General features: G+C 42.9%; 1 protein-coding gene across 3 annotated transcripts; it reads right to left on the bottom strand.

The window, feature by feature from the left end:
- Window positions 1–24,700, bottom strand: LOC149288360 (nucleolar protein 10). 3 transcript variants are annotated; one of them, XM_089491904.1, is made up of 21 exons: window positions 24,635–24,700; window positions 22,550–22,595; window positions 22,246–22,344; window positions 21,459–21,536; window positions 20,976–21,013; window positions 20,368–20,504; window positions 20,088–20,153; window positions 18,188–18,248; window positions 17,447–17,532; window positions 16,914–16,992; window positions 15,285–15,434; window positions 15,044–15,110; window positions 14,594–14,646; window positions 10,479–10,605; window positions 10,278–10,357; window positions 9,840–9,938; window positions 8,708–8,797; window positions 6,796–6,969; window positions 5,786–6,033; window positions 1,186–1,288; window positions 1–120 (listed from the first exon to the last, which is right to left on the bottom strand). In XM_089491904.1, the coding sequence occupies exons 1-21, from the start codon at window positions 24,698–24,700 to the stop codon at window positions 1–3; spliced, it is 2,067 nt and encodes a 688-aa protein (XP_089348030.1). The 3 variants fall into 3 exon arrangements, with proteins under 3 accessions (XP_089348030.1, XP_089348032.1, XP_089348031.1); XM_089491906.1 differs by lacking the exon at window positions 15,285–15,434; XM_089491905.1 differs by lacking the exon at window positions 21,459–21,536.
- Window positions 24,701–26,106: the final 1,406 nt, after the last annotated feature.

Below are 26,106 nucleotides of genomic sequence, written 5' to 3'. Positions count from 1 at the left end.
CTAATAAAATGGCCGCCCTTTGGCTGGCTTGCTTCTGAGATGACCAGCAGAGCGGCGGAGCTTTTTCCTCTCTTCTTGATGCTGTCTTTCAGCTTCCTGTCTCTTCTTCTGTTGTTCGGACTGGAAAAAGAATGAAGGAAAAAGAAATACACTATTAAATGGAAGAACACTCAGAATACTTAAAAAGTTAGTAGCCAAATTTTTTATTCTAGTAGCCATGGCTACCTGGGTCCTTTGCAAAAATGTATGAATGGGCCAATAAGGTCTTACTACAGAGGCTGACATGCTAGTCTATAAATTGATGATCTAAAATTATAACACAGAGGGCTAAAAAATTCAAGACATTCGAGTAGCAGGACACTTCAGGAGGAAGGCCAACTGCTGTAACTCATACGGCTCGCCCCTGCCTTGTGCTGTCACGGACCGACAGCCTAAAAAAAGACAGCTAGGGTTGCGTGAGCAAATTCCCCCGATGCCATGTGTAATGTAGTGCCAAGTCAGAACAAGGTGTCAATGTACAAGCGGAAGGAGGAGGAATAACGCAGAGGTTCTCCCAGCCCTAAGCGACCCAAAAGCCAAGACGTTACAAAGCCACAGAGCATCTTGTTTTCGGTAAATGTATCCAAGTCACGTAATCTGATAAGAGGGAAGCCAGGTTCATAGGGAAAGTATTTTCTAAATATGCAAAAAATATCAGAAAGCCAAAAGCGGTATGCGGACTTCATAGAGGGGTTTATTCACTAAATGGAGAGATGACGGTCGAGTTGTGTTTCATCGCCCCGAGTTCATTCTACATTATGAAGAGACAACGCCAGTGAGCTTCTGCTTCAGGAAGAGCTTGGCGGGCCCTGTATAAGGTATAGTTAAATCAGGGAGATTCTGCCAGCCTCCTTGCCCGTTGAATTATGGATTGTACTGGGTCTGGACAGCTATTTTTGCTGGAGAAACCTGCCAGTGTTGGTCCTTCATAACGAACAGTGAAGTGAGGGGGTTAAAACCACAACTCCACTTTTACTGAATAAATGCTGAAGTTCTGAAAACTGAAATAATTAGCAAATAGAATCGACTTCCACTACTGCAGTCTACGAGGACACGCGGAGAAACAATACCTCCGTACGATGCACGGCGGGGACAATATTCCTTTAAACGCTAGGGTTACCCGCATCTCATCAAACGCCTTCTTACCTTCTTCAGCGTGAAAGTCAACTGCTTGCTGCCCACCGCGGTGTCGGCAACATCCAGAGTTCCCAGTTTTTCTTCCACCTTTAGACGGTCCTCAAGTGTCTTCCTGCAAAACAAAGCAGACTTGGTCAAAACCCGTTGGGTGCATAGAGATGTTTCCTACGACTTAATCTGTTCTCCTGATAAATGAGAAGAACCGTGTGAAGCATCCACAATATTCCCATCAAGGCCATCATTATTGCCAATCTTTGACGGCAGCATAGAACGGCCTGGGCTCCTTAAAATATAATTGCGCCTCGTTCTAGTACTCCTTGTTTTAATAACGGTCCCTACCTAGAACCATTTGGAAACCCTTAGAACCATTTGGAACCCTTTGTTTTCAATGTAATTTAATGCTTCACACGTTGACAGAAGTTTATGAAAGAAGTTGCAGTGTATGTTCTCTAAAGTCTTATCGCTATAGCAACCAACTGGAATGTTCTGCTTGACTGCATCATTGTATCAGTTGCTATGGTGATATGATCATTTTTAAAATTGTGCACCAAATGGGCTATTCATAATCACCAATGTATCAGCCAAACCATTTAAGTGCACTTATTGCCAGAACACATTACTTTGATCAAAATCACTTTTTTTAAGCACATATGCCCTTTAAATTTATACCATTTTTATCGCAATATACTGAAAAATAAAGTTGGCGCACAAGTCTTTCATGCCTTGACATTTCCATGTTATCTATAAGAAGAAGACGGGAGGAATTCCGCAGCCTTGTGTTGTTAACATCGCCGGCCCAGAAGCCAAACAACCTTGCAAACCTCAGATTTCACAGAGGGGGATACATTCTTACAAAATGTACAAAAATCAAACGAGACGGAGAACGTCTGCATACTGGGCCAAAGCGAATTGCAAAAAAGAATACGTTCTAACAAGACGTTTCTGTGTTCTCGCTGTAGAGCAGGACGGAGGTCAAGCTGTCCTTTCTAAAAAGCCTTGCCAACCGGCCAACAACTATTCTGAGATAATGATACATGCTTAACCCTTGATTGCCCGACTGTGAAAGATACGCTGCTTCACGGCACTCACGGGGTTAAGCCCTCCCGCGCCAAATGCGAGATACCGGAAAGCAAAATTATAGCGCGTTTCTGGCAATTAAAATAGTAAACTTTTCCGGTAAGTATAGACGTCGTGGAACGCCACGTCTTTGTTTAGAAACGAGGCCGCGTGAACCATTACGTCAAGTTTTCCTTTTTTGCCACTAATGAGAAGCTGGCCCTGAAACACAACTCTGCAAAAAAACCGCCAGTCATGATTATCACGCTGCTGGTAAAAGCGGGTAACGATCCGACCCCAAATAAAGCTGAAGTTAAAGGGACAGGCATACAATTCAGTGCAGCAAACAGTCTATTCCACAGCCCCTCTCGGACTTCAACGCAAACATCTTATATCTGGTGGCTGCCTCCTGACATCACGGATCAAGTAATTAAATCAGATCAGTCATCACGCATGGTGCCATCACGCCATTCACATCATCACGCATGGTGCCATCACGCCATTCACATCATCACGCATGGTGCCATCACGCCATTCACATCATCACGCATGGTGCCATCACGCCATTCACATCATCACGCATGGTGCCATCACGCCATCACGCATGGTGCCATCATGCATGGTGCCATCACGCCATTCACATCATCACGCATGGTGCCATCACGCATGGTGCCATCACGCCATTCACACCATCACGCATGGTGCCATCACGCCATTCACATCATCACGCATGGTGCCATCACGCCATTCACACCATCACGCATGGTGCCATCACGCCATTCACACCATCACGCATGGTGCCATTACGCCATTCACATCATCACGCATGATGCCATCACGCCATTCAGAATACTAACTACAACCCGTGAGAGTAAATCTAGATGAATGTCCTGTGCTTAACAGTTAATACTTTTAAGGTGCTGTTCCAATTGTACAAAACATTAACGGAACTCTAATAGCATGTAAAACCTTAACAGTCCTGCCATTGTAGTCTTTTTCGGGTTTGTATACCAACAGCCAGTGCTCGCTTTGGCATCAGATCAATGAAACATTCTGCGAAACATTAAGATGGCAACGTTTTATACGATTAAAATGAAGAATTCCGGGAAAAGCAAACACAGACACGGTCTGAGGCCGGACGAAAGAATCTTACTGACCAACAACCACGTTAATTGGATTTCTTAGCCAGCCCAGGAAAATATCCCAGCTTCTTCTCGAGTTAGAAGAATTATCTTCGCCATTCCTATTAGATTATGACAAATTCCTTTTAATAACCATGTCAAGGCTTACATGCAACAGCTGATTATATTCGGGCAATTCGATGCTGGTGCATGCGCACAGGTGAATACATCCACTTCGTTGGGGTTGTGAAATGAGCAAAATGGTCATAATTCTGATACATTATAAATGAAGTTAAAGACATTGGAAATGTACAATTATAGTATCTACTAATTCATCAGCTCATTATTCATTTTTAATCCCAGCCAATCATATGATATCTTTAAATACTTTGCTTTTTTATACTGAGCATAAAAATGCATTCATAGTCCATGTTTTTGGCAAATAAACGGAACTGGAACGACTAATCCTTTTGGATCAACAGCAACAAATGAACAGATAAAGGAAAGGCTGAACTTGATGGACGCTTGTCTTTTTTCAGCCTATGTAACTATGTAACATTTCATATATTTAATTATCACATAAAATTCAGAAGATATTTTCCAAAAAAGTCAACTTTGTTCTTCAAAGAAGACATTAGTCACATATGAAATATTTCTCGATCTTGGAAACGAACCGAATTCTCTTTGAAAGCATTCTATCCCTTCCCACCCGGAAAATACTTTTGAATAATTTTCTCCATTTCCACCGTTTTGCTATTTTAAGACAATTGGTTTGAGTCCTCTCTCTGCCATAGTGCATTAAGCTCCACGTCTTCTCCCCAAATCCTTGTCCAAACTTGTTCTGTGTGCGCCGGTCGTTAAGCCTCGTATCTGAGCATGGCAACAGATCAGTCGCCGGCACAGACGGCACTCAGTGATGTCTGCATCAGACCTGCTTCTTTCAAAAGGGCAGAGACGGTCCGGCTGCATACCTGTTATTCTTTAGCGTGATTGCTTGTGACACTAATCTGATAACCCACCACCCCAACCAAATTCTGAGAACGGCGTGGAGTAGACTACATCTGAATACCGAATTTTCTAACAAAGGATATTTCATGTTTAATAGTATTTTCCTAATATAATTTTATATATATATATTTGGAATATATCTATATAGATATGTATATATATATATATATGTATATCTATATCTATATATTAGGAATATATATATCCAAAAGGTCGATACATTTGGTATTGGGTGAGTAATGGGCGTTAAAATCGGCTTGGAATATTTGGAGGAATTATTATTCAAAAAGTGAATATACAGATATTTCTACACCGATAATTGCGCCCGTTGTTGCCCTTCTTCAGCAATGCGGTCCGAAGCATTCACTCAGCCGCTGTCTGTGTCAGTCGGCATCATGTCATATAGCGTGTCAAACAAGCAGAGAACGAGGCATGTCTATAGCAACTTACATTAGTGTTGGAAGTGAACACGCGTGATACCGGAGCTTTGTTAGCAGGCTTTGAACTTAGCAGATCCCATTACGGGCAATGCAGCAAATCTTATTTTGCTTAATAAAAGCTGTACTCTAATGTATCCCAACCCCGTTCCATTGTCCAGGGCGAGCTATGTATACATTATACAGCGAGGGAGAGCCTTTTTTTACATACCGTATTTTCCGGCGTATAAGATGACTGGGCGTATAGGACGACCCACGACTTTTCTACTTAAGATATAGAGTTTGGGCTATACTCACCGTATAAGACTACCCCTCTACCCAGAATATAACAACCAATCACGGCAAGCGATGTATCTTACTGGTGATTGGCTGGTTGTTCTATACAAAGCCTGCTTGGATTGGGTGGGTCAGCTCTCCCTAACATATGCCTGTTAACCCCCCCCCCCCGTGGGAAGTGCCGGCAGGGGAGGCTGTCTGAGCGTATCGGAGAGTAGGATGCAGGTCCCCTGCACCGCTGCGGGGGATCTGTATCCTAACCCTGCTGCATGTCCCGGCCGTCAGACCCCGAATATAGGCCGCACCCCCCCTTTAAAGACTTAAAGTGGGGGGAAAAAGTGCGGCCTATATTCGAGCCAATACGGTATATCACAAATCTGAAAGTCACACTGTTATTAAAACGAACAAACTTACGCCCGACTACCACTAACCACCCCTGACTGGGTCTCGGCAGCGTGGAAACCGGAAGACAGCCGCCCATAGCAACACCCGGCATACACAATCCTGCAAACAGACTTGGTGACCGACATAAAGAGACGTGCGAACGGCTCATGCGGATATTTATGGCAAGGGAAGGACGCCTCTTGCCTTAGAAGCAGTCACCCTACAGTACTCATTTATTCTCAGCTACCCGGATCCGAGGGTGACAGGAGTGGTAGTCCTAACACCAGCTGGAGTGGAAAGCACGCTTTAGCACTAGTTGGCACTTACTTCATTAATTTCTGTTTCTTGGCCGCATCCTGGAAGCTGCGGAACTCCTCCCCGGCTTTTATCTCATAAAACTGAGGCTTCAGGGTTGTTTGGCGATCCTCCTTCACCCTCTCCTGCCTCCTCTCTTTTTCCTCTTGGCGTAGGAGTTTGCGCTGTTTCCTGACCTCCTCGACCCATCCTTTATCATCGTCGGAAGATTCGGAACTCTCCGCATCGCTCGCTTTTCCTTCCGGTTCTTCCTCTTCCTCCTTTGGACAGAATTAGAAACAAATGGCAGATCAGGGAAATGGATTCCAGCTCGCAGGTGGCCGGTTATTTCTAGCTCATCAGCAACAGATACATCTCTTGAAGATTTAAATAGACACGTTCTTACAAGAGACAATAGCCGAATACAAAACATTTGTGTGAGCCCATAGAAGAAGAGTATGTATAGAAGAGTTATATATATTATTATATACATTATATATAACTCCTGTATCCAGTGTAATGTTAAAAAACAGGGCAAAAAACTTATTATTAAGTGCTTTAAAGCACTTTGTAGTAGTTTGGACAGCGTTAGCAATATGGTTAATGCAATATACATATCACCGGCCAGTTACACAAGCTTCTACTAACAAAGGTCATTCCTGACCTCGTCAACAGCTGTGAATGAACCGGCACTTAGGATCATATTACAGGCCACAAATGAAAGGGACTGGGGCTTAAATCAGGGCTTGACAAATTCGTTGTGAATCTAGGCGCCAGCTAAAAAAGTTAGGAGCCAGGATTTTTTTTTAAACTAACAGTTGGTTAGGACTGATCTGATCATCAGCCCACTTACTAAACTCACAGCGTTTGACCTGGAAGCACCCTGGACTTTCAGGTCAGTGTTGGTTTTTGTTGTTTTTTTTTTTCATTATTTTTTTTGATCTATATATATTTTTTAAAGCTTTCAATGCTGATGTTCCATTGGAGCACAGCATTGACATGTGGCTTTAGACCATGAACCAAATAAACCATAAGGCCGTTACCTCTTCGTTGGCCTGCAGCTTCTCCATGGCCTTCAGCTTCTTCTTCCTCTTCTCATTGATCTTGGACACCAGGGGATTCAGCAGCCGGTACTCCTCGCTTTGGTCGTCCACTTGGAAATCGGGGTTCTCAAACATGACTTTGAACCTGTCATCCGTAAGGATGTTGGGCATTTTCTGTAAAATAAAAGCATAAAACGTGCATTTAAATGCCTGGGAGTTTTTCATGTTTCTGTTAAAAATCACATCTATATAAAACATCTACACCGAAGAGAATTTAATTTAATTTATTGAAACTGAAATTAAAAAGAAATGTAGAATAGGACGGAGGGTAAGAATCATTTCCTCATTTAAATGCAAATCTCATAAGGAATGGATAACAATTAGTAAATAAAATGATGTGCTTCAAAGGCTTTAACTGGTATTATGAGATTCCATATTGGAAATGCTTTTCGGAACTACGATCCTTTGCAAGAATCTTTCTAAATATAAAATTACTGGAAAGGTCACCGAGGCTACCATCATACGATTCAACATTATTGTCAGAATGGTCTATTTTTATATGACGTACATAAAAAACAAAAAAAAAAAAAACGCCCAAAGGCAACTTCAAAGTCGTCTATTACTGATCAAAAGGAACACCCGTGGGGACGGCCAACAACTAATACTAACTGGCAACCAAGCAAAGCTTGAAAAACGAGTTCTTGGTTGATTGGCTCATGTATGGTATGGATTATGGTGCATATAAAGGCAGAAGGCTCGGGTATGGTATGGATTATGGTGCATATAAAGGCAGAAGGCTCATGTATGGTATGGATTATGGTGCATATAAAGGCAGAAGGCTCGGGTATGGTATGGATTATGGTGTATATAAAGGCGGAAGGCTCAGGTATGGTATGGATTATGGTGTATATAAAGGCGGAAGGCTCAGGTATGGTATGGATTATGGTGCATATAAAGGCGGAAGGCTCAGGTATGGTATGGATTATGGTGCATATAAAGGCGGAAGGCTCAGGTATGGTATGGATTATGGTGTATATAAAGGCGGAAGGCTCAGGTATGGTATGGATTATGGTGTATATAAAGGCGGAAGGCTCAAGTATGGTATGGATTATGGTGCATATAAAGGCGGAAGGCTCATGTATGGTATGGATTATGGTGTATATAGAGGCGGAAGGCTCAGGTATGGTATGGATTATGGTGCATATAAAGGCGGAAGGCTCAGGTATGGTATGGATTATGGTGTATATAAAGGCGGAAGGCTCATGTATGGTATGGATTATGGTGTATATAGAGGCGGAAGGCTCAGGTATGGTATGGATTATGGTGTATATAAAGGCGGAAGGCTCATGTATGGTATGGATTATGGTGTATATAGAGGCGGAAGGCTCAGGTATGGTATGGATTATGGTGCATATAAAGGCGGAAGGCTCATGTATGGTATGGATTATGGTGTATATAGAGGCGGAAGGCTCAGGTATGGTATGGATTATGGTGCATATAAAGGCGGAAGGCTCAGGTATGGTATGGATTATGGTGTATATAAAGGCGGAAGGCTCATGTATGGTATGGATTATGGTGTATATAGAGGCGGAAGGCTCAGGTATGGTATGGATTATGGTGTATATAAAGGCGGAAGGCTCATGTATGGTATGGATTATGGTGTATATAGAGGCGGAAGGCTCAGGTATGGTATGGATTATGGTGCATATAAAGGCGGAAGGCTCAGGTATGGTATGGATTATGGTGTATATAGAGGCGGAAGGCTCAGGTATGGTATGGATTACGGTGCATATAAAGGTTGGGGCTCCAATTGTATAAAATGTTTTTTTTACATGGCCGGGTTTTTAACTTTGGAGTCCTCTTAGTTTGGCTTGAAACACAGAAAATATATATATATTTTTAAATCACTCACTTTCTGTTTCTTCTTCTGTCTGATTTGCTCTTCTTCCTCCTCCTCCTCATACAGCTTCAGGGCCAACTCCTTATTCACCATTGGCAGTTTCTAGAAGTGCGTAGGATGAAACAAGGAAACAATTGACGTTGTTTCAGGTTCATGCAAACTCCCATTAAATGCAAAGCCTGGATTAGTCACTGCGCTATAACGTAGCATGACAGTCAGAACTTCCACATGGGTCACCACACGTCTTATTCTAAACAGCTTAGTATACCCGAAACACTTAAAGGGCACTTGCAAATATACTACAAATATGCTTTTGCAGTACAATACAATTTGTTTCTGGGGAAGACAGGAGAATTGAAGTGCAATAATGCGCCAGCTTTGCTTTCCAACTGGACCTGCTCCATCCAAAGTAGCAGAAAAAAGCAGACAGACAAGTAAACAGAAAATGCCCAAAGGATGCTGTGAATTAAAAGAATGCTGTTCCACCTAGAAAACAATATTTTAGTATAAACAAAATTATCATTTTTAACCTAGCCCTCAAGAGCTTGGCATGCAAACAGGACAGAAACATTTTAAGAAACTTTCTGCTGCTATGGCAACAAAGCCTTTCAAGAGTCCCATGACTGCAGACTAGAAGTATAGAGTCACTTAGGAAGTATGAATGGTACAAATATATCATTATTAAATAACTATTTCTACCCAAACACCAGTGATTACAATTGTCTATATATATGAAATGTGGCAGAAGTATTGGGTAGCCGTGTCTGCAGCCAGGGTGGGCAGTCTGTTAAAGTACAGCTCCCATCACTCACAGACATCGGTGGCATGGCAGAAGGTAAGCAATGGTCCAAAACCAGCAGAACATGACCTCTGTCTTAAAGAAATGTTTTTCTACTTCTTGCCAACCAAGCATTTTTGCAAACTGCTTTCTCGAAAGAAATATTAATCGTTCTGTATTAAGTACGTCCTATTCCAGTTAACCATTAAAAGGTTTAACAGATTCCAAAGTACCGCCTGGACCCGCGGTAACGCCGCACGTGGCATGCATACCACAGCAGCAGAATTTGTAAAAACATCTTTTGAGTGAATTGTTCTTTTCCTCTTAAATCAGAATACAGATACCCGCTCTGTCCGAACATCTTACCTTTATCTGAACTCGCTGGGCTCGAGTTTCTTCTATCTTCTGCCTTATCTTCTCTCTCTTATATTCCTCATAAGCAAACGGATTAACCATCGTTTTCACCTTTAAGACCCCAACATGGAAAAAAATATAAATATTTGTAATGCTAACGCTAAGATTAAACATGTAAAACAAGCCTTCATTTAAAGCGGCAACATTTTATTTGGTTAAAGTGACGCTAACAGAATGTGGAGAATATAAAATAGATCAACAAAATCTAAAACTATATATTATATATATAAAAAAACGCATACAATATATATGGGAGTAAAGCACATGAATTTATGGGTATATTTTATAAATTGTGATTAAAAAATATACGCAAATATATATATATCTATATACATTAACTACTCTGGTCATATTACAACCAGAAACAAGTGTAACCGACTTCTCTCTTACCTTATGGTACAGACGTATATCCATGAAAAAGCCGTGCATGTACGCCCGGAGCAATGGAGAACCAACCAGATGGGACAGTCCTGTTAGCAGAATAAAGTCAGCTTACTTGGCAGTACTTTTCGGTTTGGTTTAATTAATACGGGCGCTTATACCAATAAGAAAGCTTGTTGGGTAGCAAGGAGCTTGTAGAGAGGCGCTTACCAAGGTCATCGAGTTCTTTTCTGGTTACAAACTTGTAGTCGTCGTAAACGGTGCTTTCCGGATTCTCTTCCAACTCCTCGGTCAAGTTGTCCAGGAATGAGCACCACTTGGGTGCAGGACCCAGGGCCTGACGGCAGAGAAAACAAAATCATTTGTAGGTACACCTCGTTATCACACACAATATAATATATACATATATATATATACACATAGTGTATATCGTACATGCACCAAACCAGAACGAAAACCTGCAAACTATTGTAAGGACGATTTATCTGTAATATGGTCAGTAATGTAATACGTAACACATAAACCAGGAGTCTCAAGCAAAGTATGAAGTTTGGCCTTATCACCATAGCGACCAATTCCATTAGTTCCTATGATGAAAAGTCCACTTTTTAAGTATTTAATACACAGGGGACACGTTATTCCTGTTAAGTGAAAATGTAACATGGAATGGCCAACGAGGACAGGTGTGCGGACTAAAAACCTAATGGAATCATTAAACGGTCAACATAGGAAGCAGGAACGGGACAAACGCGAGGACAGACGACGCTTAACAGTGTCCTTTACAGACTTTTAACACGCCGACGGCTCGGAGAAAAGGGGTAACAGGGGTAAGTGGAACATATCGCCCCAAGTCTCAGCCAGCATCTCAACAGGGGATATCTCGGCTGAGAATAATGGGAGCTACATGTCTCCTCCTGCATTTAAGCAATCCCTAAGAGAAACAAATCTGGGGAATGGGAAGCAAGATCAGAAGGGCCACTCCATTCACTCATCTATGCCAATCTCTTAATCCTTCACAAACATTTAGCAATATAACGGTCCCAGGCTATATAACCCAACACGCATCGGAATTATAATTATATATCTATATTCAAAGACTTCATGCGGTGCCCGTGCTAGTCTCAGTCTAGAGGAAGTCACAGGATTTCCCGTCGTCGGCCTATATTTTTTCATTCCTCCCGTTTGCATTACTCTAGGAAGCACATGTTTCCACCGTAACGGTGTTAAAACAAGCCGGATGGATCGTAAATATATTTCACAGATGCCTTTGAATCGCCGCCGTCCGTTAATGCCGGGCACGTCCAGGTGCAATAAAATCAGCTTGATACGGAGTCGCAGAGGGACGTCGGAAGTAGCGGGAGGAAGGCCCTTTAACCAAATGTGTGAGTTTAACCCTCTGTGCTCCGGGGTCCTTTCTTTGCAGTTATTCAGTCCGCTCCCCTTTATTCTGATCTACAATCCCAATGCAATACAAGAATTTGCCATCGAACTACACATGTTACAACACATTATAAAGGGCCAACAACCGGCAAGGATTATCCTGCAAGATGATCTTGGGGGGCTCTATATAAAGTTTCCTAAAGAAGAAGCTGCAGCGAAAAGAACAGTAGTGCATGCGCACGGGGGTCTGAACAGATTCCCGCACCCAGCGTTCACCGAGCCATCGCTGGAGCCGACCGGAGGGGGGTATATCATGCGCAGGGAGATGCGTTTGAACGAACATGTCTTCTGAACAGAAAGCACTGTGGGGCAAATGCATCTGCAGGGACAGCAAGACAATGTAAAGGGGCCACATGGCTACCATATGCATTAAATGGCATACAACGGCTGGAGTGTCACTTTAGGGGCCACCAGTGCCTGCTTTTGATTAAGCCGTGACGTCTGCGGCGGGCATCACACAGTACTGAGATATGACGTTTCTAAAGCTGCACCAAGTTACAAAGGTGGTAATTCAGCAGGTGGAACAGCACCTTTAAATGAGTTAAATGCCTTGAAGGCCGCCTATTGGGTTGAACTATGCATTAGGCAGGGTTGGCCCACTTTTCCATACATAACACACGTTGGTGAGCTGAAACCGTAACTCCTGTGCACACGTTAATGAACAATTCGAACAACTCTTATGATATTATATTAGCAAACAGTCACAGCCCGTAGATGAATAACATCTACATCACAAGTATAGACAAACACAATGTGCTTAAGCTAATAACACACAATCCTTCATGAGTATATTGACTGTACCGATTAAACATTCAAAGTGCCAGTGAAAAAGGTAAGTGAACTCCTGGATTTAATAACTCATCAGACCTCCTTTGGCAGCAATAACCTCAAACAAGCGCTTCCGGGAGCTGTGTTCTGGGTCTGACTGGGCCAAAAGGTGGATTTTCTTTTTTGAATCCATTCTGTAGTAGATGTATTTTGATGTTTAGGGTCATTGTCGAGCTGCGTTACACAACTTCTACTGAGCTGCGGCTGGCGGGCAGCATTATCCTGTATATTATCTTGGGAATTCATTGTCCCCTCGATGATGGCAGGCTGTCCGGGCCCTGAGGCAGCCCTGAACCACAATGCTCCCTCCACCATACTTTACCATCTGGATGACGTATTCATGGTAGTATGCGGTGCCCTTTTTACGCCATACGTAGTGCTGCGTATTCTTCCCAAACAATTCAACCTTAGTTTCATCCGTCCACAAAACATTTTCCCATGAGCGTTGTGGAGCGTCAAGGTGCTCTTTGGCCAACAGTGATGCTAAACTGGACTCCATGCCTTCTCAATGTTTTGCGTATGGTAGACTCATGAATAGAGGTGTTACCAGTTCCTTCAAGCCTTTAGCTGTTACTCTAGGGTTCTTTTTCACCTCACTCGCCATTCTACGTTGTACGTAGCTTTTGTATAAGTGATATAGGGGTTCACATACTTTTTCCAACCTACACTAGAGGACTGCACTGGGAGGCGGGTCCCGCCAAAAAACTTGCGGGCGCGGGGGCGGTCTTGCTGGGGCTGCGGGCGGTCAGGCACTGTACCCGCGGGTCCCGGTAATCCCGCAAGGCTGCCTTCTTGCTGCTCCCTTACAGTGTCTCCTAGCTTGCTCCGCCCAGGAACAAAACGAAGTCACGTGATGTGAAGTCACTTCCTGTGACTCCGCCTTGTTCCTGGACAGAGCAAGAGAAGAGACGCCGTGAGGGAGCAACTCGAGGGCAGCCGGGCGGGACTGTGCGGGAAATCAGGTAAGGAGGCGGGCATGATTGGCCACAAATGTGGCGGGAGCAGGCGGGATTGGCCACAAATGTGGCGGGAGCAGCACACCCACATTGCGGGAGCGGGATTAAAAACCGCGGGAGCGGGCGGGAGCGGGATTAAAAAAGTAGTCCCGCGCAGGGCTCTAACCTACACTATAAATGTTTGAATGATGCATTCAATATGGACAAGAACAATACAATAGCTTGTCTGTTATTAGTTAATACAAATCAATCTTCATTATTGTAACTTAGACGAAGATCATATTTAAAGACACATTTATACAGAAATGCTGGGAATTCCAAAGGGTTCCCTTACTGTTTGTTGCCACTATACAAAGTAATGAAACTATGTGGATTTAAATTGCATGTTAGACATGTTATTTTCTCTTCTCCTTTAGCAGGTTCTTTATTTTTCTTTCTAAAATGCCTTTTTTTTTTTTTTTTTTTTTTTTTTACTTATTATGGTCATAAACAGAATGCTGTCAGATTAAAGCCTACAATAAGATAGATGCCCCATTATTTATAATATCCACGTGTCGGCACATTTCCTCCTTGATGCTACTTGTTTATGCTGCTCAATTCTAAGTAACAAGATAAATTCTATTATTCCCCGGATGGCAATTATCAGAGCCGCTGACGTTAACCAGCTTAAAAGCACTTGACACACATGCCCTTTCATGTCAGGAAGGTAATTATTTCAATACTCGGTCATTGTAATCATTTTCGGCATTTCCGGTGGTAAATTTTAAAAACGCCCAAAAATAAAGCTTGGTTGCTGTACAAAAAAAAAAGGTTTGTTGGCATGGAATTCCCCAAATTTCATCATCCTTCTATATCTATTCCTAAATTACCGGACCAGTCTCAGCCAAGCAAGAAGGTGCCTGTATCACGCGAATTATAACTTGACGGACGCTTGCCTAAACAGAACCACGTACTTTATATTTGCTTTACTTTATGGTGTTAAAAAGCAGCTATTTCTTCCAAATAGACACATCGTGGATTAAATCTTTACAAAGGTGTTTCAAAGCAGACAGAGTAAGCGATCATACAAAGAAAATTCTTCTGCCAATGTCAATGACTTACCGGAATATAATAGACATTCATTTTGGGTGCCTCGTTAGCAGTGAAGAGCATTCCTGAAGAAATGCGATAAAAGATTGTGAAAAAAAAAACAGCTAACAAATCAGTTTTCATAAAAAGAATACATTAAAAGGTCCTGAAGAGTCATTAAACATGCATGATTAACCCTTTCACGACAAAGCCCGTACATGTCACAAAGCATTGTCATTTATTTTGAGGATAACCCGTTGTCCTTAAGGGGTTAAGGTTTAAGTCTTCACATCAGGAAAAAGAGGGAAGACTAGACGGGCCGAATGGGTCTTATATTCCGTCAAATTCCATGTTTCTAAAATATTTGGAAATGTTTTTTTTAGTTGGACGCCCAAAGTAGCAGGTACTGAATTGGGGGGCTGGGGTTTCCATCCCGAAACCGGGACACGCACCCAGCCGACCGGCGCACCTAAACACACTCACCCGAGTTGGGATAAATGCAGACATCGTTTACATCTGCCTCTGGCTCAATGGAAGTAAATATTTTCCCCTAAAAGAGAAGGCAAATTAAATAAATACGTGTCTACGGCATACTACAAGTTGTCAATGGGAATTTTTCAAATGTCCAAATCAAAACCGTTTGACGGACAATGTCAATGAAGGCGTTCATCCTTCTCATTTCTATTGAATACTTTCATAAATGACATTCAGACATGAGGCTTACGTTGTTCTTGTTCCACATTTTGATAATTCTCGAGTCAGCCGATATGACCAGTTCCAGAGGGCTATGAAACTGTATGGATTTAATAGGTAGCCCGTACTGGTGATCCTTGACAATCATCGGACGGTTGGACCGAAGATCATAAATAAGAACCTGTCGGAGGGTAAAACAAGACGAGTAACTTGTAACGTGCGCAGACTCATCATGCCCTTAACATTAGACAAATAAAGCTAATAAAAAATCATGCGGATGGGTAATTTTACACTTCATCTAAGATTTTTTGCTACTGAAAGAACCCATTTTCATGGTAAATGCACTCTGGCCGCAGCCCATTTCACGTCATTACATTGTTTAGTTATTAAGGTTAGGAAATTAGACTTCTGTCTCATTGAACCCCTCCCCCGCTATCTATACTGAAAGCAGAAAGCATACCTCAGTATGCTTCATCTACACGCTCAATACAACTCACTTCCGAGTCAATGAGGAGCAGCTGCCAATCACGCGCATGCTGTCTGAATACAAGTGTTTTGTTACCTTAGATGTGATTGGCTGCACTGCTGCTGCTTTATTGACTTTAATAGGAGCCCTACTTGGGGAGGAGGAAAAGGAGACAGACATCTACGTTTTTTAACTCCAACGACACAATGCGTGTAAAATACATCACCGGAAATGGAACATGCAAAGCAAACTACATTTGGGGAACTAGACTGTGAATAAACAAATACATTGCAAGTGCTTGGCTCGCAGGGGTTAATGCTTTAAATAGGGTTACCCAAAGAAACACATTGAGAAATACCGTATTGTTTCGAATATAGGCCGCACTTTTTCCCCCCACTTTAAGTCTTTATAACGAGGGTGCGACCTATATTCGGGGTCTAGCGCCCGACGCCCGGGGGTTAGAATACAGATCCCTCGCAGCGGTGCAGGGGACCTGCATCCTACTCTCTGATGTGCTCAGACAGCCTCCCCTGCCAGCACTTTCCACGGGGGGGGGGGGGGGGTGCCGGCACGGGAGATTGTCTAAGCGTATCGTGCAGACGTTCACCGGCAGCAGCGTTGCGCGTAAACAGCCTCCGCTGCCGGCACGTCTGCACGATGTGCTTTAATAATCTCCAAAGCGAGATTGTTAAAGCACATCTTGCAGACGTGCCGGCAGCGGAGGTTGTTTACGCGCATTGCCGCAGCCGGTGACCGTCCGCACCATGGGTTTTACCTATGCCCCCAAGACTTACCAGAGCAGACTTCCAGGTGTCTTGCGGGGCCGGCGGGGGACATCTACGCAATACGCGTATACAACTTCCGGTGCCGGCACATCCGCTGAGTCCCGGCACCGGAAGTTGCATATGCGTATTGCGTAGATGTCCCCCGCCGGCCCCCCAAGACACCCGGGAGTCTCCTCTGATAAGTCGGGGGGGGTTGCGAGTGGCAGCATATCTCGGGGGGAGGAGGAGGACGACAGTGGCAGCATATCTCGGGGGGGGGAGAATAGCAGCATGTATCTAAAAAAAAAGTTTTTCTTTAAAAAAGCACCAAACATTTAGGGTGCGGCCTATATACGGGGGCGACCTATATCCGAGCCAATACGGTAATTGGCTCAAGTTTAATTCAGAGCTTTATGATCCTTGTGAGCACCTGTCCAGTCGATGTGCCGACAGCCATATGCAGCGGTCCGCTGAACTTCAGAGCTGAAACCGACGGTAAACTTTGAATTCTGAAAGAGTAAATACATAAGGAGCTGCATTAAAAATGACCGAACCTCATAACAGAGAACTACAGAGGAGGAGAAACGGTGCCAGAAAACGGATTAACGGTGAAAACGTAATGCGACCTTGGAACGGCGCGCAGAGATAGCCGAAATTATTTTCCCATGCTAGTCAAAATACAAATTGCTGACATTTTTGCAGTCAGTACAGACTCGTGCAAGTCAGGAAGGTTTCTAACATGTTCTAGAAATGATATACGTTTGTCTATAGCGAGTCAGCACTTTAAAAACAGGAAAAGTACAAAAAATGTGATCTGGATTTATTGTTATTTATTGTTTTATATATAGCACCCTATATATAATAAAAAGATTTAGAAAAATGGGACCAAGTTTTAAACTTTTAGTATCTTTATTTGATGTGTACCCGACAAGGATTGTGTAAAGTAATAAACGTTGCACGTACTCAGTGTCTTCTGTTACGCTGCTCAAGGCACAGTCTAGAATTCCCACCCGGGTTCTGTTCCTGGGGTCCCAGCACTCCACTTTACCCTGCGCAGGATTAGAAGCGGACACAGCAGTTAACAGACAGGCGGCAGAATGCCATTAGTTTAATTGCTAAACAGCGAAAGACAAAACAAATGGACAGATAACGAGTATCTGTACCACTAAAGTGAAAAAAACATTTATATGATGTAACTCAACCATGTGCCAATATAACAATACTGAGTTCCCAACATAAATAATGATAAAATTATAAAGCTGGATATTCTGATGCTTCTAGCTACTGTAAATAAACGGTGCAATTTTTACCGGATATGATATCACATGATCAGTAAAAATGCAGGTTTACGGTCTCATTTTTATTCTAAGAGAAGCTCCTACATTGCCCGACTTGCAGTAACGCCGGAATTACTAAATGCCACTTCTTACATGTTCATCTTTTAATGAAACATAGCCACAAGAAGTGTTATATTACACATTGAAAAAAAAATTACAACAGTATGATAACTTCCAATTCCCAGAAATGTAGTTTTCTCCTACATTCAGACTGTTAAGCAGCATTAAACCGGATCAAACAAATATTCTTCTACCTTACTAACTGGGTTCAGGATTGAACCTAGCTGCAACACGTCCACGCTAGCGTGCTAGACAGGCATTAAAAAAAATCATGCCAAAAATATTTAATCTATAAACTGTATATTACCTCAGCTGTGCCAGCAGCAAATAAGTGATGTGCAGGATTAATGTCACAAACGTTAATCTGTCTGCGGGGAAAAAAAGAATATATGCTTTTATTGTGTTCACTAACTTCAATTATTCATGAAGATTACTTAAGTATACTCTGGAAAATGAAGTTTGTAATATATACATACATATATATATATACATATACACACACACACACACACCGTATTTGCTCGATTATAAGACAACCCTGATTATAAGACGACCCCCAAATCTTAATATTAATTTAGGAAAGAAAAAAAAAAAAAAAAGAAAAAGCCTGAATATAAGACGACCCTATATGAAAAAAGTTTTACCAGTAAATGTTAATTCATCTAAACTATTTTTTTAATAAAAGCTATGATTGAGAAAAATATTTTGGTTTTATTTCCTTCTATTTTCCAACCTGCCCCCCCAGTTATGCACATCTGCCCCAGAAATGCCTTATACCCCCTATATGCCACTGTGCCCCATGATATGCCTTTTAACCCTCTAAATGCCACTGTGCCCCATGATATGCCTTTTAACCCTATATGCCACTGTGCCCCGTGATATGCCTTTTAACCCTATATGCCACTCTACCCCATGATATGCCTTTTAACCCTATATGCCACTCTGCCCCATGATATGCCTTTTAACCCTATATGCCACTCTGGCACTTAGGGAGGTTTAAGGCATTTCAGGAGGCAGAGTGGCGTATAGAGGGTTAAAAAGGCATTTCTGGAGGCAGAGTGGCATTAAGGGGGTTAAAAGGCATTTCACAGAGCACCCTGCCTCCAGAAATGCCTTAAGCCCCCCATTTAACACTCCCCCCCCACCCCACTTACCGGTACTTCTGAGTCTCCTGTCATGTAGCTGGGGCAGCGTGTAGACTCACGCTGCAGCCGGAAGGAGGTGTGGCTAGCAGCGGGGGTTGGCTGTGTGCATCGCGCAGACATTCCCCGGCTGTCAGAGAACTCTGATGTTTGACAGTCGGGGAAGGTCTGCGCGATGCACGCAGACAACCCCCGCTGCTAGCCACACCTCCTTCCGGCTGCAGCGGAAGTTGTCTACACGAATCGAGTAGACATCTACACGCTGCCCCAGCTGCACACCGGGTACTCTGAAGTACCGGTAAGTGGGGGGGGTTTGAGACAGGGGGATCCAGATCCCCTGCAGCTGCGGGGGATCTGGATCAGGGGAGGGCTGGCAGCCTAAGGCCTGGGGGGCAAGTCAAGTGAAGTGGCTCCGCCCCCTCGCACTCACCTTTCACCCCTCACGCTGCTCCCATCACTATGCGGCCATCAGACTGCTGGAAAACTTATCTAAAAGGCCGCTGGGTGCTGATGCCACCGGCCGGAGCTACTTTAATCCTTTTTTTTTACATTTATTTAATATGCCGGATCGGCTTGCTATATTAAAAATAAATAAAGTATTAAAGTAGCGCCGGCCGGCAGCATCAGCACCCAGCGGCCGTTTAGATTCGATTTCCAGCAATCTGATGGCCGCATAGTGATGGGAGCAGCGTGAGGGGTGAAAGGTGAGTACGAGGGGGCGGAGCTTTCACCCCTCACGCTGCTCCCATCACTTGGCGGCCATCGTCATGGTCTGATTATAAGACGACCCCGATTATAAGACGAGGGGTATTTTTCAGAGCATTTCTGAAAAAAACCTTGTCTTATAATCGAGCAAATACGGTATATATATATATATATATATATATATATGAGATTTCTGAGGGAAAAGCAAGCCTTCTGGCTTGTCTGGTGTCTGTAGATGAGTGTTTAATTATACTTCTACTACCTATATATATATGAAAATAAGTATTTTGGCTCCACCTAGTGGCCTTCTGTATTATGACAATACTAATGCACGGGAGGCTGTTCAGACTTTGCACTTACGAGGCATCTGTTTGCAGGGAGTTCAGGTAGCGTCCTTGCTCCAAATTCAGCCGATATACTTCAGAACTGAGTCAAACAAAACAAAAGGGTAAATTGCAAAACACACATTCATTTGTATTAATTGCCATATAATATACACTTTAAGTAAAATGGTTAAACATGCCAAACTGACATTAACATCATAAGAGGCCGGAGTAAAAGGGACTAAATTATTCACTTTGGTCCCTAGGAGAGTATTGACTGTTTGCGCTCCGTGTATATATATATTTATATATGTTACCTTGCTCCAACAAAGTACAAGTCGCAGGAGGGATAATGGTAGGAAAAGTCCCTGCCAAACTTCGGTATCCTCAGCCTGTAGTAGCGGCCGTGCTGGGAGTGAAGCTCCACGTATCGGTCACACTGAAGGAAGACAATCTGTGCGAAGAAAGAGAGCAAGGAGTTTCATTATTATTATTATTATTCGCTAATGTCCGGGAGAGAGAGAGAGAACAGATATCTCCAGCAACCTCTAGAAACTACCTGAATTTTATTTTGAAGAAAAAGAACATTTCAGTGGGTTTTATTTCACAAGACATAAAGCGCCAGCGCCGACAGCTTCCGATGTGGGAACATTACGTGGAGGGGGACATCACTGCATTATGCAGGGACCCCCTACCCTTTGAGAACGCATGCGGGTGACCATTGAAGCAAACTGGCAAATTACATTACTGGAATTAAGTGAATATTTGCCACACATGACATTTATGTGTAATTTGGGTCATTCTTGAACATTTTTAGAGATATCTTGGGCCTCGTTGACATGTAAGCAATCACTGGCCTGAGCGCTGGAAGACAAACAGGATATCGCTACGGCCAGCGCCGATAACCAGGCGCCATATACGGTACCTTCGAGTAATCCTCCGACAGAACGTCAAACTTAACCACTGGAAAAGAAAAGAAACGACTGCAATTATTCAGAGGAATTGCTGCTAAAGCAGGTACGCTTCTGGTAAATACATAGGTTTATTAATGTATTAAGCATGATATTAGGGTAGCAGCTTGAAGATTTCATTTAAACTGCAGCGCATGAGATTATATTAGCCGCTGAATTTTAAATATATATGGACACAGCAAGCGACATAAAACATATAGCGCTGCTGGCTTACACGTAGAACACATACGCCATGCCTTTTTAATTTAATAACATGTGAGATGAGCAGATCCCCTATTATTAAAGGATCTATGTTTCCAAATAAATATACCAGACTACAATAGTAAAAGAGCCACCTAATGCATAGCAGTCACGTTTCATACAGAATTCAATAAGGCCCGTGCTTAAAGCGAGTCAAAATAAAGCTTACAGCTAAAATAACTTTACAGAACACTAACCATCGGCATCCAGGCATCTTTCAAACTTCAGCGACAGCTGGTATGTGTCGTAACAGCGGACTCTAGGCTTGTAGGTTCCTGAAAGATAATGAAAGATCGGTTAATGTGTCTAGCTAGACTGTTCGTTCTCATTCCCGCTGTCGTTCTCATTCCCTCTCATTATGCTTTAGAAAGGTTGAGAAGTTGTTTTAATCAGAATAGTACTGTGTGTATATATATATATATATATATATTTATTTTTTATTTTGGATGAATGTATTAATATACTCAGTATAAGCGTTTCCTAAATAGTACTTTGACATGCATTCTTCTAACGCAGGGGTGTCTGGGACATTATACCGTCCTGTTAATTTGTGCACTATAATACCCCCATCGTAATATATCCTATATCAATATGTAGCAAAACCTTAAAATAGATTATTAAACAGCAATTAGTAAAACAGCACAGGCCTTTAATTATAGGAAAGTGTAAACCAGGGCTAAATTGTGCCTTGGTTATCATTTTTTTTTGGCCAGGAGCACTTAATTGTCATGTGACACAAAATTCTTGCCGGGGGAAAAAAAAAAAAAAAGTTTGCGTTGTTTTTATGCGATTAAACTTTCCGATGAAAAGAATACATTTACAGATCTGTTAGTGTTTATTTAACATACTAGAGAGTGTTACAAATGTTCTAAACAAAAGAGCTATTTCAAAGGAGAATGTTGATGGTACAGTTGTGGGAGCGACAGCTCCGTGTCTCTCGGCAGTTTTACATGGGGGGGGGGGGGAATAATCACACGTTGTTACCCGTTGCCATAATGTACTGTCCATCTCTCGACACTTTGATGTTGGTGCTGACTGTGGGCATTTCAAAGTCCTGAATAAGTTCGATCCTCCTTCTGACATCTGCAAAGATATACATTTTATATTATACAACACACACAGCATACAAAAGGGATACAGTTCTAACTGATCACAACAGAGACGGAATATTTGACGGCAATTACACGCCCCCATTAAAATCCTAGGAGTCATTGCTCCTCGCGATATTATTCCAGGCATTATCAGCTAAGCTTGTAAGAAGCTGACAGCCGCGCAGCACTCTACTTACCCACATCTTTTTTCTGCAAAGCTCTTTTCTTACGATCAGAAAGCCACTGGGGAAAAAAGAAAGAAATATATCATTTAATATTTTACCATAAATAAAACATTAGGATTTAGTCGATGACATCATACTCAGCATGATCCCATGATCCCCCTATGTGTAAAGCCATACACCGTGCTAATACGGTCAGAATAAAGCAATGGCAGAGCCCCCCGTTACTATCCGTTCCGTCAGGCTGCTTAATTACTGTCCAGGGATCCTTCAGAAAAATATCAGAACCTGCGGCCCTCGCGCGCTGCGGTTTTAAGATCTGTTATTGAGGAAATCTAAAGCGGTCCACATGCAGCTCTTCATCCTTTTCCAAATACTCTGCACTTAGAACACCACACACCGGGCAGAGGGGTAAAAGACTTACAAAAAGGATGCCTTTTCATTAAATCGGAAGTATAAATGTGCCATCACATGCTACATGATGACATCATGGACGTCAGAATGCTCTCTCACAGACGTTACTTTAAGATGACAGCCAACTGAGTACACACGGTAGTCACCCAAAAACCGTGATAACCAGACTTAGAACACAGAATAGAAACATGTTTAACACGTATCGCGAGAGTGTAAGCGCGCGAGAGTGTAAGCGCGCGAGAGTGTAAGCCTGGCCCGCTATAGCGAATGTACTGGTTTGTCAGTTCTAGTTTTGTCAGAGCCCATGGATGTACGGACTGTAAAAAGCGCAGCGTAAGGTGTTGGCACCGTATAAAAAAAAGATGGTGATGACACCGTAAGGGTCAATGGGGGGGGTGACACCTTAAGGGTCAATGGGGGGGGGTGACACCTTAAGGGTCAATGGGGGGGTGACACCTTAAGGGTCAATGGGGGGGTGACACCTTAAGGGTCAATGGGGGGGGTGACACCTTAAGGGTCGATGGGGGGGGGGTGACACCGTAAGGGTCGATGGGGGGGGGTGACACCGTAAGGGTCGATGGGGGGGTGACACCGTAAGGGTCGATGGGGGGGGGGGGGGTGACACCGTAAGGGTCGATGGGGGGGGGGGGGGGGTGACACCGTAAGGGTCGATGGGGGGGTGACACCGTAAGGGTCGATGGGGGGGGGTGACACCGTAAGGGTCGATGGGGGGGGTGACACCGTAAGGGTCAATGGGGGGGGTGACACCGTAAGGGTCAAGGGGGGGGTGACACCGTAAGGGTCAATGGGGGGGTGACACCGTAAGGGTCAATGGGGGGGTGACACCGTAAGGGTCAATGGGGGGGTGACACCGTAAGGGTTATGGGTGATGTAGTAAGCGAACCACTTATGATCAAAGAGTCAAGAGAATTTTCCATAAAAAAAGGAACGCAGCGTATTTGGCCTAAAATGTTGGGAGAGAAGATATAATAATAAAGCCCCGGACCCCTCAAGAGTATGTAGGGGTTTCAATCGAATTTTGTAAGTATTTGGCACAATCACACAACGCCGGAGCCAGTTACCATGACAACAAAGCTACCCATTGCCACGGTGTGTGCCCCTCATACCGTGCGTTTAACGTCATGCAGAACATTCCGACACCCTGCGCGTTATACGGGGGATTGGCTGAATTGCCCCGTTTCTAATGCAGACAGACTTCATCTCATCTAAACAAACCTCATCAAAATGCACCCGTCAGTAACTACCCCTTTAGCAGTGAGACAGATAACCCCGTTAACTCCCGACACCGTGGGAATGCATTAAACATACCGGGAACACCCGCTTATAGGTATAACTTCCCGAAGACACGTTTCCGATATAAACACTCAGACATCAATCAGTCGTTGGTCTGGTGACTCTGGTCTTAGATCCAGGATAGCTTTATACCTATCCTATACGTGTATAAATTCCCTCACTGTATTAGTCTCAACCAATTACGCTCGGAGGCTGTTCCACTGATCAACCACCTTCCCAGTAAAGTAAAACATTCTTACATACGAACACCAAATTGCTAGAAGTTTAACGTGGTATGGAGTGCGTTTGTCACATCTGAGTTCTGGCCGGTGTGCCGGGTCTGTGACTGTTTTGGTGTGTTCTTATAATACAGGTTCCCGTCTCAGAACTCACCTCAGGCAGGGACTTCCCGCAGCTCAAATTATATATCTTCACGTCATTCACGTTAGAGACCTGCATGTTTGGAGATTTGAGGTGCTACAGGAGCCACATAACCGGGAACCCGAATATCCGAACCAATGGCCAGACACCCACGTTGGAGCTCCGCCGGAACCACCAAACCACGTGTGTAAGAAGCAGGAAGCTGCCGTGTCTTCGGCTGGCGACCGCCATATTGGGGTTGTCAGACTAACAGTACGCGCTAAACCCCTGACGTGTAGGTTATGGCTAAATCGCCATCTTATAGTTGGCGAGCTGATAGATACGTACATTACGCCATATTGTGAATGGCACGTATTCAACGGCTTGTAAATGTATTACATAGGCGGATCTTTATAGTAGCAACCTTCACACTATGCATGATTTTTGAGCATACATCTATTTATTTGCATTATAATAGCTTTTATTTGAGTTATGATTTAGTGACAAGGTACATTGAACACTTTTCTTTATCTGATCTCTTAAACATTTTTGAGAACGCCAGTCCTATATATGTAAGGATTATATATATATATATATATATATATATATATATATATATATATATATATAGTAATGAAATAATTGTGTACACGCGTATGTACTGCCAAAATAAAAACACATTATTGCACCTAGGAGGGGGTTTGTGGGTGTCAGAGGATGACATCATACATTTATGACTCTAGACTTTAAGCTAGCTTGAGCCGGGCCCCCCTCACCTGTTGTCTCTGTTAGTCAATTTGTTATGTTACATACTACTTGTTATATCCTGTCTACCCATTGTACAGCGCTACGGAATTTGATGCCGCTATATAAAACAATAAATAATAATAATAATTTATCATTCATTAATATATAATATGCCTGAATATGACAATAAAAATACAAAGTCTAAATAAATACAGAAAAAACATGCAATTAATAATCTCCACAAAAACCTTTGGTGGCAGAAAATGCATTTGTGAAGCAATACGTTTAACAAAACCTAGCAATATGTAGGGTGTATATAGCAAATGGGTCTGGGTCTGTCAGTCTGAAAGCATAAAATCACCGGCTTTAACGAGAAAGCAGTGCAAAAGTGTTGGACAAGAGTTAACTAAAAAGAAATGAAAAATAAAACCAAAAAGAAAGTCTTCATAAACCCTCCAAATGGTCATTAAAACTTTTGAAACCCCCTTTGCCCACCCAAATGTAGATTGTGCGCTAAAACTTGTCCACGTGGGGTATACTGTACTTAGGGACGTCATTTAATATGCATTGGGGTCTTTTGGAAGTTGCACTCTTCCCGTGGGGGAAAAAAACCCAAACCAAAATGACAAAGGGTGTGCTTAAAATGCATAATTTATTGCTTTCTCCCATACTTTTGCAGAGAAAGGGCAGAGAAAATACAAACAAAAAAAGAGCGGTAAAAGCAGTGAATGAAAGGACCTTCTGGACGGAAGCTGAGG

The sequence above is a fragment of the Sceloporus occidentalis genome, unplaced genomic scaffold (genome assembly GCF_023333645.1).
Source record: "Sceloporus occidentalis isolate IW3139 unplaced genomic scaffold, rSceOcc1.0.p SCAF_52, whole genome shotgun sequence".
In the NCBI taxonomy this organism is placed as follows: Eukaryota; Metazoa; Chordata; class Lepidosauria; order Squamata; family Phrynosomatidae; genus Sceloporus; species Sceloporus occidentalis.
This window is presented reverse-complemented; position numbering and strand designations above follow the sequence as displayed.

What these genes read in the sequence shown, in the direction of transcription:
- LOC149288360 (XM_089491904.1), bottom strand. Translation starts at nt 24,700, where the DNA reads ATGCAGGTCTCTAACGTGAATGACGTGAAGATATATAATTTGAGCTGC. An exon ending in CCCAGCGAGTTCAGATAAAG is followed by an intron (nt 8,798 to 9,839) that starts GTAAGATGTTCG and finishes ACGCACTTCTAG; the next exon opens with AAACTGCCAATGGTGAATAA. An exon ending in TGACTTTCACGCTGAAGAAG is followed by an intron (nt 121 to 1,185) that starts GTAAGAAGGCGT and finishes TTCTTTTTCCAG; the next exon opens with TCCGAACAACAGAAGAAGAG.